Source organism: Odocoileus virginianus, chromosome 19 (genome assembly GCF_023699985.2).
Source record: "Odocoileus virginianus isolate 20LAN1187 ecotype Illinois chromosome 19, Ovbor_1.2, whole genome shotgun sequence".
NCBI classification, from domain to species: Eukaryota; Metazoa; Chordata; class Mammalia; order Artiodactyla; family Cervidae; genus Odocoileus; species Odocoileus virginianus.
In genome coordinates, this window is record NC_069692.1 from 32,545,693 (window position 1) to 32,565,343 (window position 19,651).

The 19,651-nt window shown below is 39.9% G+C and overlaps 1 protein-coding gene across 3 annotated transcripts in view; it reads left to right on the forward strand.

Moving 5' to 3' along the window:
- The window catches only part of ASCC3 (activating signal cointegrator 1 complex subunit 3), a 320,082-nt gene extending 301,481 nt beyond the window's left edge, over positions 1–18,601 (forward strand). For all 3 annotated transcript variants that reach the window (XM_070450058.1, XM_070450057.1, XM_070450059.1), the window contains 5 exons: positions 8,725–8,876; positions 10,869–11,016; positions 14,572–14,781; positions 17,294–17,469; positions 17,800–18,601. In XM_070450058.1, coding sequence (XP_070306159.1) covers positions 8,725–8,876; positions 10,869–11,016; positions 14,572–14,781; positions 17,294–17,469; positions 17,800–17,944 — 831 coding nt within the window. In that variant the 3' untranslated portion in view covers positions 17,945–18,601. The remainder of the gene's footprint in view (positions 1–8,724; positions 8,877–10,868; positions 11,017–14,571; positions 14,782–17,293; positions 17,470–17,799) is intronic.
- Positions 18,602–19,651: the final 1,050 nt, after the last annotated feature.

Genomic DNA, 19,651 nt, shown 5'->3' on the forward strand with positions numbered 1-19,651 from the left:
ATTCAGATGGCACCACCTGTATGGCAAAAAGTGAAAAAGAACTAAAGAGCCTCTTGATGAAAGTGAAAGAGGAGAGTGAAAAAGTTGGCTTAAAGCTCAACATTCAGAAAACTAAGAACATGGCATCCAGTCCCATCACTTCATGGCAAATAGATGGGGAAACAATGGAAACAGTAAGAGACTTTATTTTGGGGGGGGCTCCAGAATCACTGCAGATGGTGACTACAGGCATGAAATTAAAAGACGCTTGCTCCTTGGAAGAAAAGCTATGACCAACCTAGACAGTATATTAAAAAGCAGAGACATTACTTTTCCTACTAATGTCCATCTAGTCAAAGCTATGGTTTTTCCAGTAGTCATGTATGGATGTGAGAGTTGGACTATAAAGAAAGCTGAGCACCAAAGAATTGATGCTTTTGAACTGTGGTTTTGGAGAAAACTCTTGAGAGTCCCTTGGACTGCAAGGAGATCCAGCCAGTCCATTCTAAAGGAAATCAGTCCTGAATATTCATTAGAAGGACTGATGTTGAAGCTGAAACTCCAATACTTTGGCCACCTGATGCAAAGAACTGACTCATTGGAAAAGACCCTCATGCTGGGAAAGATCAAAGGTGGGAGGAGAAGGAGATGGCAGAGGGTTAGATGGTTGGATGGCATCACCGACGCAATGGATATGAGTTTGTGTAGGCTCCAGGAGTCGGTAATGGACAGGGAAGCCTGGTGTGCTGCAGTCCATGGGGTCACAGAGAGTCGGACATGACTGAGATACTGAACTGACTGAACTGATAACCAAGTGGTAGATTAAAATTTATTTTTAGATTTTATGTCTTCAAAACTGTTGACAAATGTTCTAATAATCAGTTAAATGCATAATAATTTGGAGTCTGCATAGTAAAATTTGGAGTCTGCATTTTTCTGTTAAGTACAAGAAAAAGGATAGATGTAAACCACTTTAAATCCTTCTTGAAATAAGACAGGGTATGTGTAAATCATTCAGAGGTTGTGGAATATAGTGTGATGAGCACAGATATAAAATTAGAAAACCAAGATCAAGTCTTCTCACTTTTCACCAGTGTGGTTACAGTCACTGGACTGATGTGAGCTTCAGGAGACAGTACTAGTGTCTGCCTCATAATTGGTGTTGTGAGCTATTTTTAAAAGTGCTGTATAGCCAACACACTACTGTATAAATATTTTTATCACACTTTATGTGTGTGCTGTCTATACAGTTTGAGTTTATATAACTCATTGCTACTTTTCACAATAATTGAATGAAATGTACTTTATTTGATACAAAACGCAGATATGTTGTCAACCTTGCATTTTTAAGTATAATCTATAGTAGCAGAAAAAGAAGAAAAATATCTGTAGATTTGGATAAACCCATCCTTTGCAGGAATAGTTTACATCTCTATGAAATGTGGCTGTATTTATTATAAATGCCAAGACCAAGTTTGATATGCTCGAGGAATTCTTGAAATGGATTCAAAATAAGTGTTGAGGACATGAGGTATATTCAAGTCAGAAAGCATGCCCTTGGCTTCACAATGCTTACAGCCTAAAAAATTTTCTTCCAGAGAGTGTCTCTTCTAAACTCTGGTTCTTTTTGATGATGGGGATGAGAAGCAGCGTTGTTTTTGGAGGTGGTAGTGGTAGTGGTTTTACCTTTGCACAAAGCCAAGTTCTTGAATGTTCGCTGTGAGTTCTACATGAGGATGTCTGGGAGGTTTGTAGTTTATGTCCCCGTTTTTGTTTTTACCTCCCCTTCTGCAGCTGTCAATCAGACACAGGCAGACACATACACCACCTCATTTCTGTGATCTCTTTGAAACTCCTGGGCTGGCTCGTTCTTTGTGCTTCTCCAGTAATCAAAGTCTGCCTCCTCAGATCTCTTCAACCACATCTTTCTTCTCAGATTCCTGCTTCTCTTATCCATGTTCGTTTTACTTTCAGTGTGTATAAGATTTCTTTTTCAACTGTGTTCCAGAGTCTGGATCTCTTTTCCCACCTCCCTCAAACACCAGTTCACAGCGTGCGGCTCCGTTCCAGCTCCTGCAGTCAGCAGGCGACCCTCCCAGCACTGTAATCACATTCATCCCAGACTCCTCTGCGGCAGTACTGCATCCAAACCCCTTCTGCCACCACCTCCACGGTATCACCCTCTGACGCTCCGGACCACAGCTTCTTTACCCACCAGCATGACTGAGCGTTTCTGTTTCTCATCAGCCGGGAGTCTCTCCTCGCCTTCCTGACTCTTTGGTCCAATCCTCAGTCATCTGTGACTTCACTTGCCACCCACCCAGCATTGGCCTCCAGTTGTCCACTTCACCCGTGATGTCACCAGTAACCTAGAATCTCAACATCTGAATTCTCTGCTTTCACACCCAAATTAACCCTACTCATTATTGTCAGAATCAGTCATGAAACATTACTATTTCTATAATTTCTCAATGTTTCTAATAACTTCTATAATTACTATTTCAAAGTCATGCTGCTGAAACTCACCAATGCTTAGCTTTTATTCACATCAGTAATTCCCCCCAGTACTTATTCCAGATCTCTTCATGCTCCTTACAGTACTTTCTCCCAGCAAGAGGTATCACCTCCACTCACAGAGGTGCTAGACACCCTGTGATATGAGTGCTATCAGTTTCCATCCGCTTCTTTCAGAGCTTCCCTCTCTGCCATGGCTGTGTGCAGTCTCAGTGACCTGCTGAAGCCTCTCTTCTCTGTGAGGCTCGCATGCCCCAGGCATGGAAACCTCATTTTCTGATCTTAAGAGGGTCTTTTCTCTCTGCATCTTACTCTGTCCCTACTGGAGGCTGCCTCCTTTCTTCACTTACATTTTTCTGCCCCAATTCCAAGGGTACTACAGTCCATCTGAAAGATAGAAAGTGAACTTTATAAAAACAAATAACAGTATAGTTTATGTTGGCATTTTATTGGAAGGTCAAGGCTTGCATTTAAGTCTTCTGGCTTCAGAATGGCACCTTGGTTCAAATGAGTTCAAAACTGAATTCATTGCCTGCTTTCCTATAAATAAATGAACCACACCATAGTTTCTGTTGATTATGATAGTTTTAATTGTATAATAGTATAGATAGTATAATTTTATAAATTAATGCAATGCCAGGAGTCATATTTCTAATCTGTTACAGTCAGAAATGACAGGGAATTCTGAGTCAGCAATCAATTAAAGTTGATTCCAACTTAATAGGAAAAAGTCTCCTGGATGGAGTCAGCCCCCACCTATTTTGCCCCTAGACTTAGAATCATCCTAGCTTTGTCTGATAGGGGGCATACCCAGTAGAAGATGGACATGAGGTAAAAGGGGGTAGGAGAGGGGGTTCAGTATTTGCCTCATGTTAATGCTAAGCCAGTAAAGAATGTCCAGTTTTTTCTCCACAGTGTACTAAAGCAGCTTTTTGTTGTTTGAGTATTAGATCTCTATAAGGGACTTTGAGGTGTCTTGGGGAACTGAACCATGATCTCCAGCTATTACCAAAACCAGCCCCATGCTAAGGAGGAGTATACACTTATTAGTACTTTGTTTTTTAAACACAATTTTTTTCTTTTTTTCTGGCCACACCATGTGGCTTGCCGAATCCTAGCTCCCCAACCAGTGACTGAACCTGGGCCTTGGCAGTGAAAGCACCAAGTCCCAACCACTGAAACACCTGAGAAATCTCTTTAATACATCTTTAAAGCTTACACTTCATTTATAGTTATTACAGAATACTGGCTATATATATTCTCCGTGTTATACAATACATCTTTGTAGCCTGTCTTACATCCAGTAGTTTGGACTTCCCACTCTTACCCCTGTATAGCCCCTAACTAGTAACAAGTTTGTTCTCTATATCTGCGAGTCTGCTTCTTATCTATTATATTCACTAGTGGTGTATTTTTTTAGATTCCACATACATAAGTGATATCATACAGTATTTGTCTCTCTCTGTGTGACTTGTTTGACTTAGCATAATGCCCTCCAAACCCATCACACTGCTATGAATGGCAAAATTCTGTTCTTTTTTATTGCTGAGTAGTACTCCATTGTGAATATACCAGTGGATCATGCGGTAGTTCTATTTTTAATATTTCAAAGAACCTCTATGTTGCTTTCCACAGTGGCTATCAGTTTACATTCCCACCAGCAGTGTATGAGGGTTCCCTTTTGTCCTTCTCCTCGTCAGCATTTGCTATTTGTGTTCTTTTTGATGATGGCTATTCTGACAGGTGTGAGGTGATACCTCACTGTGGTTTTGATTTGCATTTCCCTCATTATTAGAGTGCTACTCACTCAATCATGTCCAACTCTTTGCGACCACATGGACTGTAGCCTGCCAGGGTTCTTTCTCCATGGGATCCTCCAGGCAAGAATATTGGAGTGGGTTGCCGTGTCCTCCTCCAGGGGATCTTCCCAACCCAGGGATCATGATTAGAGATGTTAAGCATCTTTTCATGTACCTGTTGGCCATTTGCATTTCTTCCTTGGCAGAATATTCAGTTTTTCTGACCATTTTTTATTTGGGTTATCTGTTGGATATTGAGTTGTATGAGCTGTTTATATATGTTGGATATTAATCCCTTATCGACATCATTTGCAAATATCTTCTCCCATGCAGTAGGCTGTCTTTTGGTTTATTGATGGTATCCTTTGCTGTGCAAAAGCTTTTAAGTTTAATTAGCTTCCATATATTTTTGCTTTTATTCCCTTTAGGAGACAGATCCAAAAAAATATTACCGAGATCTGTGTCAAAGAATGTTCTACCTTTGTATGTTTCCCTCTAGGAGTTTTTTAGTATCTGGTCTTCCGTTTAGGTCTTTAATTCATTTTAAATTTATTTTTGTATATGGTGTTAGAGACTGTTCTAATTTATTTTACAGGTAGCTGTCCAGTTTTCCCATCACGACTTATTGCAGAGACTGTCTTTTCTCCATTGTGTATTCTTGTCTCGTTTGTCGTAAATGCGTTAACCATAAATGCATGGGTCTGTTTCCAGGTTCTCTATCCGATTCCTATGATCTGTGTGTTTCTGTACCAGTGTCTTGCTGTCACACTAGTTCCTGTCTACCAGGAAGACTGCTGTAAAAGACAGTGAGATGCAGGGAGTCCATGCTAGGCACCGTCATGCAGGGGTGTGTCAGGGTGACGCACCAGTCCCTCAAACCCATTTACCTGGATCAGCCTCAGCCTCGGCCCTTTTAGTTATGTACCTACATGGTGACTTAGACTTGTCCCTTCAAACTGAGAACCGAGTCCACATGCTCCAGCCCACACGGCCTGCCCTGCAGGGTCTGCCTTCAGTCTTACATGTCCCCTGACTGTCTTGCAGTTTACCTCTCCTGATGAACAGTTCTGCCCATTCCATGCATTGCTCCCAACCTTCCATACTTTGCTCCTTGAAGCCCTATACTCCTCATTGCAGAACTCAAGTCCCAAAGGTCCCAGGGAAGTCTTAGAAAGTCTCTCCTAGGTTGTTTTACAGTGTTCTTTCCATTTCCTCATAGAGGAACCTTCAAATAAGTACCTATTTATCGAGATCTATTATTGAGATCTAAAAGATTTATTCTCTTCCAGGCAGTGTAATAGATATCTTACATAGTACATCATCTTATTTTACCCTCATCAGCCCCTGTACAGACATATAACACTTCTATCAATAAGAAATCTATCCTCGTAGAGTTAAGTAGTTTCCCCAAATTTTATACATAGAAAGTAGGACAAAATAACATTCAAACCTGTGCCTGACATCAAAGCTTGTAATTTTTTTTTCCTACACTGTGCTGCCTTTGGCAGATATGCCATAACAGATAGAATGTTTGTTATAATTATTGTAATTGCATTTTTACGAATGTTCTTTCATAAAATGAATATTTCTTGAGTGCTCTGTGCTAGGGCTATAATTACCAAGACTACTTCCAGAATCTTGCCATCAAGGAGCCTATATTTAATGGGCACGTGTGTAAACAAAGACCCACAATATGATAATAATAGCATGGAGCAGGAGACACATTAAGAAGTACCTCCTGTCCATTAGGTAGCCTTCACAGGAGGAAGTAGCATTTGAGCTTGACTTGAAGGATGTGTAGGAATTTCCCAATTAGACAAGGTAGAGGGAGCAGGATTTGTTAAGAAGAGGACCGGCAGAGAAGTGTTAGCTTTTGTCCACTACGAAGCTTGAAGCCGTTGAAGAAACTTAAGCAGACAAATGACATAACCTGTTTTACCTCTGTAAAAATGCACTGAGGTAGCAATACAAAGTATGAAGAAAACTTAGAATGAGGATAAAGTGGTATTTATTGTAATATTCCAGGTGAGCGTTGATGAGGGTCTACACAGAGGCAGTGGCCGGAGGGGAAGGAAAATCAGGAACCACTAGGGAATGAGTAGGCAGTCGTGTGGCAACATTCACTCAGCACATTTGGGTAGTCACAACCATCTCTCATCCCTAATTCTTCCCTGCCTGCCTTTTTTCTAAATTAAAACAAGATAAGTAATAGTTTTCAATTCATGATACGGCTTCTTCATTTACTTCACGTAAGCAATCACTTTGCATGATTTTTTACATTTTCACATCTGGATCATACAAGGAAAGATTGTGGGCAGCTCTCATAAATTTTACAAAATCTTTCAACTTCATCATGAAAACTTCAAAGTTAAAAACATATGGTCTGTCCATCTAGCTCTTCTAGTATATGAGCTTTTGGTCTGGAACTTATTTCCAGTCAAGTTGTAATATAAAAATCACAAGTAAAATCACCATAGTTACTCTACATTACAACTTCTAACATCATCATGATACTGCATTAGGTATAATTATTCACTTGTCTTCCCTTTGGGAATTCAAGAGTTGTGACTTGTGAACTAATACTTTTATTTTTGTCTGAGGAATGTTCCTTGTGACCAGCTTGTCTCGTATACTTCAAAGGCTAAGCGTTCTAATCAGCTCTTCAGAGAAATAGGAAGAACAGAAGTGGATTTCCCCTGGATTTATAAACACATACATTTGTGCATGTATACACTTTGATATGCACACATACATATAAATATATTATACCAACCATAAAGTTTTATGACATGCAATTAGTAGGCTCACGGTCCCATGAGTGCTAAGTCACTTCAGTCGTGTCCGACTCTTTGCAACCCCATGGACTGTAGCCCACCAGGCTCCCCTGTCCATGGGATTCTCCAGGCAAGAATACTGGAGTGGGATCCCATTCTCTTCTCCAGGGGCTCTTTCCCACCCAGGGATTGAGCCCACATCTCTTAAGCTCCTGCATTGGAGGTGGGTTCTTTACCACTATCACCACCTGGCAAGTGCAGGCTCATGGGTACTAAAGGCCAATTTGACCATTCCATCACAGTAAACATCATACCCAGAGATGTGGATCCATTTCCCTGTAATATGTATAAAAAGAACACAGATTAATTTAGCCAGTTGTTTTTTGAACTATTTTACATGTTGTAAATTAGAAAACCCAGAATAGGAAATTCAAAACTTGGAAGAAAAATGTGTCTGACTCAATAACTACTAAGTAATATGGCAGATTAATTTTACTAACACAATAAAGCTTTAAGAATCATTTCTAAAAAGGTACTTGTAGATTTTGTACACTTTATAAATATTTTACAATCAGTGAGATGATGAAATATCATTTTAGGCATTTATGAGGTACATCTGATTTCTCTTACCTTCATTTCCCAAAACAAGGGAGTGCACTCCTAAAACTGTATAAACTAGCTGCCTCAGATCATGATATTAACTTATGTGTCTTTAAGTCAGCATTCACTAGAATCTAATTTAATTGAAATAGCTTTGCCTGTGTAAACTTCTCCTTTGTTTAAATAAGATTTCACTGTTTGGTTTGGACTTAAGCAAATGCAGCCGTTTGTTTGTCCATAAAACATTGGATTAAATGTATAGACTAATATGAATAGCTTCTCATCATTCCGCATGTACATGTGCACTGGTCCTTGCCCCGTTTACTCTGTGGCATAGTGTAGTCCCTGAAAACCAGGGCTCTGCTTTTATCCTGCTCTCTGGGAAAAAATAAAGTTTGGGTAAGTAGACCTATCACCTTACCACTGTTGCCTTTAAATTTGGGAAAGACTACTTGAGATTTGAATCAATGGTAAAGAATCCACCTGCAATATACAAGATGTGGGTTCGGTCCCTAGGTCAGGAAGATCCTCTGGACTAGGAAATGGCAACCCACTCCAGTATTCTTGCCTGGGGAAATCCCATGGACAGAGGAGCCTGGTGGGCTACAGTCCATAGGGTCACAAGAGTCAGACACAACTTAGTGATTAAAACCACCACCAGTTGAGATTTACTTTTTAAATGGAGCTGCCAGTGCTCTTGATATAGTGAATTATATATAATTTGCTCTCAAAGTACACTGAGTGTTTCTCTTTGTTTTATTATAGTGCCGATATTATCTGCCTAATCTTTGCTGACCTAAAAAAGCTAAATATTTGGCATTTTGTACAAAGTTATATGCAGTAAATGTTGTAAGAGATGTTTCACTAATGTTTCACTATAGACATTTCACTGTGTTCCCTCCAGTCCAATTGTAGTTTATTTTCTGGTTTCTTCCTTTGATTAGTAGTAATTTAGAGATATAACCCTGGGAGCTTTTTGTTAAAGCGCGGCATCAGATCCCCCATGGAGGGGGACGGTGCCATGGAATTCTTCTAACACGTGTGTTCTCGCCGTTCAGGCAATGCTAGACGTGGCTGCCCACCAGGGCTGGCTGGTGACCGTCCTGAACATCACCAACCTGGTGCAGATGGTGATCCAGGGGCGGTGGCTGAAAGACTCCTCCCTTCTAACAATACCACACATAGAAAACCACCATCTGCACATTTTCAGGTAGGTGTTTTAATTCTCGATGTAATTGGGGTTTTTATTTCAAAATCATTTCCTTTACCTGTATGGTCTCTCGAATTTCACATTGTGCCTAGGATATTGATTCCTGACAGTGAAAATGCCCCTGTTTCCCAGAGGGGAACATAGACTAGCAACAGTGGAATTCTCACTTGAAATTTGATCACTGGCTTCAAGCTGAACTGCAATTCATTTTAACCTTCTATTGTTTTCCATTTGCAACATCAAATGCATTTTCATTTTAGCTATTTCTTTGCTGGGTCAGCCTTCCTCTTAAAAAATGTTATACAAGTATTTTAAGTGACCTAAAGCAAAAGAGATTACCAATTTCTATCATTGCAGAATAGATTCGAGAGATCAGAAATTTTTTGTCAAAAGTAAGGAGAAGGCAATGGCAACACACTCAGTACTCTTGCCTGGAAAATCCCCATGGACGGAGGAGCCTGGTGGGTGGCTGTCTATGGGGTCGCACGGAGTCGGACACGACTGAAGCGACTTAGCAGCAGCAGCTTAAGATGTAACTTGTGGCTTATAAGAAGAGTTTATGTTATCATAAAATTATTCAACTCTTAGATCCTATGTGAAAAGAAAGTGAAAGTGTTAGTCACTTAGTCGTGTCTGACTCTTTGCAACCCCATGGACTGTAGCCCGCCAGACTCCCCTGTCCATGAATTTCCCAGGCCAAGAATACTGAAGTGGGTTGCCGTTTCCTTCTCCAGGGGATCTTCCCGACCCAGGGATTGAACCTGGGTCTCCTGCATTAAAGGCAGATTATTTACCATCTGAGCCACCAGGGAAGCCTAGGTCTCATGTACAACTATAACTATTTTAGCAAAGGAAAGAATGGTACATACTGCAAGCAAGATTGGCGTTGTTTAAATGAAAATGTTTCTTTTCACACCACTTGAGAGATACTGTGCAGCCAGAATATTGTTTCACAGTCATGTAGATGGACAAAACAGTCTGCCTGTGCTTGCCATCATGCACCCTTCTGCCTCTCATCAGCTGGACGAGGAGTGGCAGTCATTTGATACGTCTAGAGACATTCGTCAACCAGAACCTCAGGCACACATGGGGTCTCCTCGGGGAAGTCCCTCCGTCTGACTGACATACACTGGCTTCCAGGGCGGTTGATCCCATGGTACTCGAGTTCCCGCTTTGAGATGTCACTGAGAACTAAAACACATGCTCAGAGAATGGGCCACACCAACAGCGGGTGACCTGGGGCGGGGGAAAGGAGATAGCTCACGTGTCTATAGCTCAGTATCAGGAACTCTTTCAACATGGTACTAGAAGTTATGGAAGCTGGGCTTCAGCAGTAAACGAGACACACCAGGGTACCAACCCAACATCACATGGGTCTGTTATGGAAGCTGGTTGGGGCCTAGGAGATTTGATCCATTTTATTATTGCTGCCCAGAGAGGTGGCTGTATTTGGCTAATTTCAAGGATATTTTTCATCTTACTATATAAACAGAAAATAGATTTAGGTAGACTCCTTTGCAGGTTGATTCAGCACTATTTATACTGTAAATATGAAATATTCCCCTAATATACTTTTAACTGTAGGATGTCAGCAACTTACAATGAAAACTTTATTCAGTAAATGTATTAAAGACATTTGCCTGTATCCATTGCAAACAGGTCAGGGCTCCAGTTCAGTATTTTATCCACATATTAGTGTGTGTGTCAGCACATATTAGTAGTGCCTTCCTATAGAAAGACACCACCTGTCTGTCAATCCTAGTTTTCTACTGAGCTCACACGTGAGTCACACATTTTATGTCGTGGTAGCAAAACTGCCTTGGATTGATACCTTAAAGAATCCTTACTGATTCTGAAGCTTCATAATAGTGGTCTTTAAAAAGTTATACAGTATATTTAATTTTCAAACTCTTCTCTTTATAGAAACTATCATTGTCAGAAAATCTCATTTGTGCTATGAAAGAATTATTTGGTATTGATATTATTTCTTAGGAAATGGAGCCCAGGTATGAAGGGTCCACGTGCTGGTTACCATGGGTCCATTGAGTGCCTCCCAGAACTGATCCATGCCTGTGCAGGGAAAGACCATGTATTCAGCTCCTTGATAGAAAAAGAGCTACCAGCCCCAAAAATGAAGCAGGTAAGGCCATCAGTTCCATGTTCAGACACTCCCTCACTCTATCTGGGAAGTTACACAAAAGTTTTCTGACTTAAAGTGTTGCTTTCAGAGTCAGACTCTCCTGGGTTTAAATTCCACCTGCCATTTACTATGATTATAAACATGAAAACATTATATCAGCCTCATGAAATTCTTGGGAAGATTAAGTGGGATGTTATTATGTAAACTGCTCTATGCTCTATATCTATCCTGATATAGGATAAGAGCTCAACAGATGGTATTAAAAGTAATGACAGTAACAATAATTGGAATTAGCGTCTGCATTATTAGAAGGTTTTTTCAGTATAATGCTGTTACACCATTTGAGAAGTGCCTACTAGGACTTAGCCATCTAGGCTACATTGCCCAGGAGTCCTTCTACCAATAATCTCTTCTTCAAGGTGGTTTGTTGTTTTTTTTTACACTTGGATATATTTTCATGCAACTCCCTCAGTTACTCTTTTATGCCCCCCTCATTTTAATCACTTTTTGTTCTAGATTCTAAAGTATTTCTTCAAACAAACTCCTTGTTTGTATACTTTGTAGCTCAGAAAAATCTAAATCTATGTTGTGAAAGACAACTATCCAAACAAACAAACTCCTTGTTTGTATACTTTGTAGCTCAGAAAAATCCAAATCTATGTTGTGAAAGACAACTTTCCAAACTATCTTTGGAAAGACCAAAAATATGAATGAACAATGCCAGAAATATTTGGCATATGTAGACTTTTAAATCTTAAGCAATTTTACCCTAAGCATGTAAATGTTCAGGGTTTATAACATAATTTACATATTGGCTTGCAAAACAGGTAGTAAAATAAAGAAACTTTTAAACCATGTCATTCCTCCCCCTCCCCCCCAGTGGAACTTATTTCAAGCAAGACTTAGAAAAAGTATAACAGGCATATAAGTCTGATTGTTCAATTTCTGTTGAACCCAGAATTGGCACAAAAATCTATTTAAATATTCATAATAAGTGCCTCCTTTCTAGCTAAATTATCATCAAAATTATGAATAAAAACAATATATTTAAAACAAGGCTTCTATTAGCAACAACAGATTTCTAACATAACATACAGTGGTTTCAAGCCAAGTTTTAGATGTGATAAAAAATTAGAACATTGTTATAATTAGTTCAGGGAAAACTCAGAAGTAAACTTACTTAATTTATTTGCATAAATTGCCATTCTGTTATCTTTAAAACCAAATGCAAATTGGCTCAGTCTGATATGATGATGGTTATTTGGCTCAAAAGTGCTTCAATTTGCAGAGCAATCTGGTGTCGGCTCTGCAGTGAGGCGATCCCAGGTAACATACAAATCCTGAATTATTCCAGAAATTAGTATGTTTAAAGCATCAATTTAAGTGCTAATTGCAGTAGTAATGAGAAAAAGCAGTACGGCTGTGAGATTTGCATCTTCTACCCCATCAGTATGCCTGGAATGGCTGCTGACTGGCAGAGGATTTGGCTGCTAATTAAATAATTGTATGCATGGCAGTGCTCTTGCCTGATTCAATAGATGAAGATTAATCCACAGATAAATATGTTTGGCTGGTGTTGAAATGTCTTAGCAATTTCTTTAAAAACAGCTCATGTTTTATATACTTACATATGTGCGTATGTGTGTATATGTTTGTGTATATATATATGTACAAATGTATGCACACACCCGAAAAATATATGTATATTCATTGTAGATTGCAAACAATAATATTAAGCACTGCAAAAAGATTACAGATATATAAAAGCAAGATCTGACTTTGGCTTTGTTAAATAAAGTTCCAGTGAGTTGCTAATAATTATTATATTGCTAACTCATTTAAAGGGATAAGAAAAATATGAAGTCTTGCTTCATATGATAAATGCTACTTGTGTTGTCTCACGAAGTTAAATGCTATACAGAAATGGGATGTTTGTGTCCTTGCTGTGGCTAGTCTAAGAACATCCAGTGGTACAGCTTCTAGCCTCAGCTGGTCCTAGCAGGGGATAAGCCATCATTTGTACCTTAAAGCTCCATGTAGACCATTCTGTGGCTTGAGTATTTCAGCATCTATTTCAAACATAATTTCAGATTCACAAGACAAGTTACAGGATTGGTGTCGAATTGAAAATTTGCATTGGATTTACATTTTTTGAATTCCTGAGGGATAGTTTGATTCATCAGGGCTTCTTCATTTCAATTAGGTGGTATACTCAGCAGCAATAAAGTCTTAGCGAATAGGAAATCAAAGCCTATAAGGATACCTATGGAATATTATTAAAGAAATAAAAGGAAAAAATTAAAGTATTCATGAGCTTTTCAGAACTAACTTAGATGGTAACAACAGATAAAACAGCCAGTATTGAGAGTTTTCTTGACCAGTGGTGATATTTGCCACATAATTATAAATGTTAGAAGATGATAATTATCTAAGGACATTAGGTTATTTTTTTACATCTTTTCCATAGACTTAGGAATTCATTCATTCATTCAACAATGATAAGCACTTGAAAAGTGAAAGCCAAAGTCACTCAGTCGTGTCCAACTATTTGCAACTCCATGGACTGTAGTCCATGTAATATTCCAGGCCAGAATACTGGCGTGAATAGCCTTTCCCTTCTCCAGGGGATCTTCCCAACCCAGGGATCAAACCCAGGTCTTCCGCATTGCAGGCGGATTCTTTACCAGCTGAGCCACAAGGAAAGCCCCATTAATGATAAGCACTTACTATTTGCATTTTGATTTTTCACAAATATTTTTAATTAAAAGAGCAGGAATAAAATTGGTAATATTTTCTACTCCTTTAATATGTGTCATTTAAGTTGGTATTCTCAATATGATAATGCCAAAAAATATATATTTGTTTCTAGAAAGAACCCTAGGCCTAGAGATTTCCTTACAGTGTACAAACATATAAAATGTTTTCCTTTCAGAATAATTTGGAATAAAAACAAAAGAACAGTCCATTTTGTACACTAAATGGTCAATGAAAGATGCTGTCTGACATCAAAAATTACATCACAACATTTTTTCAAGTTTCTTTTATATCCCCAAGTAATGCTTTCCACCTTAGCAGTCACATAAATGCTTATACTTGATGCTTCTCTAAAACTAGCCAGTTCAACAATTATTTTAAAACTTATTTTTTTAGTATAGTCAGTAGCCACTCAATGTCTCAAAGGGATTTACAATAAAAGGGTCATAAGTTTAGGTAATGATTAATACTTTTTTAGTTTTTTTTAAAGGGACTTTAATAATATTAAAACTACACTATTGTTACAAACAAATGAGTATAAGAAAAATTAGGAAATCTGAACAAGAGCTGTAGATTGCGTCACTGTTAATATCCTGGTATAACTACTTGTACTGTAGTTGTGAAAAGTGCTCACCTTGGGGGAAATTGGGGAATGGTACACAGGGTCTGTCTGCTTTATTTCCTACAACTGCATTGAATCCAGAATTAATCTCAGAACAAAGTGGCTGATTTTTTAAAAGTTCACTACATCTTAGTTGATCACTCCATTTCAGTTACCCACTCTTTTCTCTTGTTATTCAGGCATGGAATTTCTTATCTCATTTGCCAGTGATCGATGTTGGCTTGAGTGTTAAAGGCTGGTGGGATGATGCCGCAGAGGGACATGATGAGGTCTCCATCACAACTCTGGCTTCAGACAAACGCAGCGACAACAGATGGGTCAGGTTGCACGCTGATCAAGAGTATGTGCTTCAAGTCAGCCTGCAGAGAGTCAGCCTCGGGTTCCACAAGGTAGAGTGTTTGGTTTCCATTCTCAAATGCTTCACACCAGATGCAAGCACGCGCCAGCACACATTGCTGTTATGTGACTAATGCCTCCGTGCCCTTCACAGATCCCGCTTCTTCAACTGGCCTTAAGCAGCAAGAGTCAGTCTTCTGAAATGAGTCACTTCGCCTCGTGTGCCATGTTTCAACCCCAGAATACCCATGAGACACCATAATACAGTGCCCAGAGTCCTGTTCTCAGGGCGTGGTCTACAGATTCAGCAGAATTTCCTAGAGTAGCTTTAAGAGCACAGATTCTTTGGCCCAATACCAGGCCCACAGCAGTCTCAGGGCTCCGAGGAAATCTCAAAATCTCGACTTTCACTCCACACCCCAGATGAGGAAGATACTAGTTAAGTTTTTCTGTGCCTCCTGTGCCACATCTACCTGCTTCCTTCGTTAGAAGCATATGAGAGAGCTCTGTCAACATGCAGATAGGCCAGAAATTTATATTTTAAGTTACTGGGCTCTGTTCTGCTGTCTGTGGCTCCACAGTAATTATTGAGCCCTTCAAGAACATTAGTACACAACATGGGGACAGATTGGTTTTTAGACGTAACAGTCATGTGTTGATTTTTGACTGCGCTGGGTTCTGGTTGTTTTGAGCGGGCTTTCTCTAGTTGCAGTGTGGGGAGAGGGGGGGCCTACACTTCCTTGCAGTGGCTTCTTATTGCCGAGCCCCGGCTCTGGGCATGCAGGCTTTAGTCGTTCCCGCTCCCAGCCTCTAGAGCACAGCGTCCATAGCTGTGGGACCTGGGCTAAGTTGCTTTGCTGCATGTGGGATCCCGCCTGACCGGGGATGGAACCTGCATCCCCTGCATTTGCAGGCGGATTCTCATCCACTGCACCACCAGCGAAGTCCCATGATCATCAAAATAAGAATTTGCCTTCTCCTTAGCCCAGGGAGAAGGGGCTTTCTCCCCTATCTAGAACTCTCCCTCAGGAATGAGGTTGTGGTTCACTAATATCCTCCTCCCTGTTTTCACACACAAAATGATCAGTAACTTTCTGTTGTTAAAAGGTCTTTTCAGTACTGTGCCTTTAAGTCTCATCTCATTTGATTTCTCATTCAAAAAGTCAATCAGCTTAAGTATGAACTGATTGGCCTCTGGCATTTCAGAGGCTTTCATATGAGCATTTTTAGATGACTTAAGGTATCCCAACTTACAAAAAAAGAAAAAAGCTGTCATAAAGATAAAATCATGAGGAAAAAAAAAACTGAAGAGTTTTCTTTATTGCTGCTATGTAAGAGGATGTGATTTCCCATTTTACAGAATAATGGGACTTGGGGAGTTTAGAAATTCGCCAAGGTCCTAGAGTCAGAAAATACAGGAGCAGGATGGGAACCCAGAGTTCTCTGATTCCAGTCCCTGCTTGTCTGTACCTTCCATGTGCACACACGGACAGAAGCGAGGCCAGTCCCAGATAGCTGGACAGTGGACCCCCAGCCTCAGGGGCTCACTCTCAACAGAGATGCTCAAGCAACGTAATACAGTGCCCAGACTAACAGCGTACTGAGGTGTAGCTAAGGTATGTTGCGAGCACTAGTGAGGAAGAACTTTGAGGCCTTTGCAGACATTTCTGAGAATAAGATTCTTTTTACCATAATATTAGTACTTCAACATTAGATTTAATCATGCTAGAAAAACTCTAAATTTTGTTTCTAAGTGCTGTAAAAATACATTGCTTTCTGACCTCTCTTTTAAAATGCCTTCAGTGAAACATCTCCCTCTGGAATATTGAGTGAGGTCTGATTGAGAGCATGTCATTATTAGCATCTTTTACACCATAAACTCATTGTCTTAAGGAATCTCTAGAATCTTTGATTTTCTAAAAATCAATCTAAAATAAAGACTTCAAGTGTTGTCATTATGGAGATATCTCATCTTGGGTGGTGGTGATTAATATATTTTACAATTTGCTTGGCTCACAATTTCCCATTCCTTAGAGAAAGGACTTTTTAATATTGCCATATTGCAATATGTGCTTTTTCATATGAGTTTTATTCTTGGGTAGTGGGGGAACATGTTTATATGACAGTGTTTATTATCTTAAGATTCCCGAGTCCAGCTTCAGTTGACTTTTTTCCCCAAGTGTTGGTTTCTCGTATATAAAGCTTTGGAAGATTTGGTTAATATGATTGTATCCCAGCTTGTTCATCTGCAAATAGGGTATTAATTTTCTTTACAAGAATGGTGTCAGAATTTATTTTTATGTCAAGATTTGAAGATTTTCTGTTCTGAGCCAAATAATCCTGGTGGTTATGGCCACAAAAGTAGTAGTGTGGCTATAATGTGCTTTGAGAATCTTAAAAAAAAGGTAGATGATGGCATATCAAATACACCAAACCTGAAAATTAAACACGTCCCAGATACTCAGATTTATGGCCGCCAAGACAACATGGCCTTTTAACCACAACCAAATGGTATAGAAAATCTAGCCATGATGATACTTTATCTTTCCTTTTTCTGGTTTACAGGGAAAGCAAGAGAGCCATGCAGTTACTCCTCGATTTCCCAAATCGAAGGATGAAGGATGGTTTTTGATATTAGGAGAAGTGGATAAGAGAGAGCTTATTGCTTTGAAAAGAGTGGGCTATGTCCGAAGTCATCACGTGGTCTCCATCTCTTTTTATACCCCTGAAGTACCCGGAAGGTAAGCAGAATCTTTACTCCCAAAGAATTAACCGTGACTGTGATAAGAACACCGCAGACTGTGGGCTTCCTGGGCGGCACTAGTGGTAAAGAACCCACCTGCCACTGCAGGAGACACAGGAGATGCGGGTTCGATCCCTGGTTGGGAAGATCCCCGGGAGGAGGGCATGGCAACCCACTCCAGTGTTCTTGCCTGGAGAATCCCGTGGACAGAGAAGCCTGGTGGTCTGCCGTCCGTAGGGTCACAAAGAGTCAGACACGACTGACGCAACTTCACAAACACGTGATGAACACAGTGGTTTCACCATTCCGTTCCTCTCTTGCGTGTTAGGTATATCTACACACTGTATCTCATGAGCGACTGCTACCTGGGCCTGGACCAGCAGTACGACATCCACCTCCACGTCACACCGGCCAGCATCTCTGCACAGGCCGACGAGGTCTCTGATGCCCTGACTGACCTCAGAGTGAAGTAACCCAACCCAGACCATCCATTTGAAAGAAGTGGTGGAGGAGCCTGGCTCTTCAGTCATCTGGACAAAGTCGAATTACCTGACGTTTGCCTCGGAGGAACCAACTCCAACCTCAAGACGCAGCAGAAATTGGCAGTGGCTGCAGCTCTGATTCCGGCAACACCAAGTCAGCTGCGGGGGGCGGGGGCGCTTTTCACAAATGTTGCTTTTTGTAAGTGTTGACTTCATGGATCGCTGGACATGTAAAGTGACTACGCCCACAGGAGGATCTTTCAGTTTGTGTATATTGAGATGCTATTTAGGAATTATCAAATTTTACATTTTACAGTGTACTGTTTACAAGAACATCAGCTTCTCTTTTTTTAAGGAAAACTACACAGGGGAGTGACAGCGTTCAGATTTGTTAGAAGAGATTTCTAACCAGATTTCTGTACAGTGACACACAGCGCGTGTTATGTTGCAAAATTTATACAGTTGCAAAATTTATACTTTGATCACATATAGAAGTAATTTCAAGAATTTCTTATAAATGTTAAAAATATATGATGTAAAATTACATTATAGAGCCCAATGATGATTTAAAGGAAAGCAGAATATACTGGTCTTAAAAATGTAGATACTGTAACTGGTGGAAATAAAATATTTAGAGTGCCACTTTAAGACAGCCTGACTCACTCCCTCTGGCTCCTTCCATCACAGCCCCTCTGACTCTTCATTTCCTTCTCTGTCAAGACGTCACTTCCATTCCCTTTCTGATAGTTTATTTATACAAGGAGAGACATACAGTCTAATTCACACAGACCTCATAGTTCAAGTCTTTGTCTTTATGCTCTTCAGGATGGGCCTGAGGCAAACCCAGAAAATGTTCAACCCCTGTAGGTAGGTTTTCACCTTTGATAAAGGACATTTCTCTATACCCAAACAATTTCTGTCTTGAAAGATACTTTTTTCCAACTAAAAAGTTGTTGGATTAAAATGTCCATATAACATACATTTTCTAGTGAAACGATATTCTACCTTTGCAAAATAATTTCAGTTATTCCTGGTCCTGCAGTGATTTGGGGGATTGGGGCGGGGGAGATGACACTGTGTCACATGTGGGATCTTAGTTCCCTGGCCAGGGATTGAACCCACATCCCCTGCATTTGAAGCACAGAGTCTTAACCACTGGAGCACCAGGGAAGTCCCTGTGATGAATTAATTATTTTAAAATATTTTCAATGTAACCATTGCAAGTACTGGAATTTAAAACTTTTTCTGAAACTGAAACATACTGCTTATGTGTACCTCTCTTTCCATACCAAAAAATAAAAAAAGGTGGGGGGGGGGTAGAAGCAGGCATTCACTTCCCCACATTAAATCTAAGCAACTAATATGAACATACCAAGTGCTATGGGCGTGAAGTGTCCAACGGGCTCTAGTCTCAGGAGTTTACTTCATATAAAGAGATCTTTCTACCTTTCGTTTGGCAGTTTATTTCCTACTTGCAATTCATATATATCTAAGCTCTGTTTAAGTGAAATGAAAAGAAAGTGAAAATTATATAGAGACGGATGATTACCAGTTCATATAAGAACCTGAAAAGAACTCATTGTCTTCATGTTTATCAGCATCATTCTTTTTTTTTTTCAATGAGAGCTGGCTACTTTGGGGAAGTAGGAAGTCCACTGGATATGTGGCAGAGAACATAGGAGCAATAGGAAAGAATGT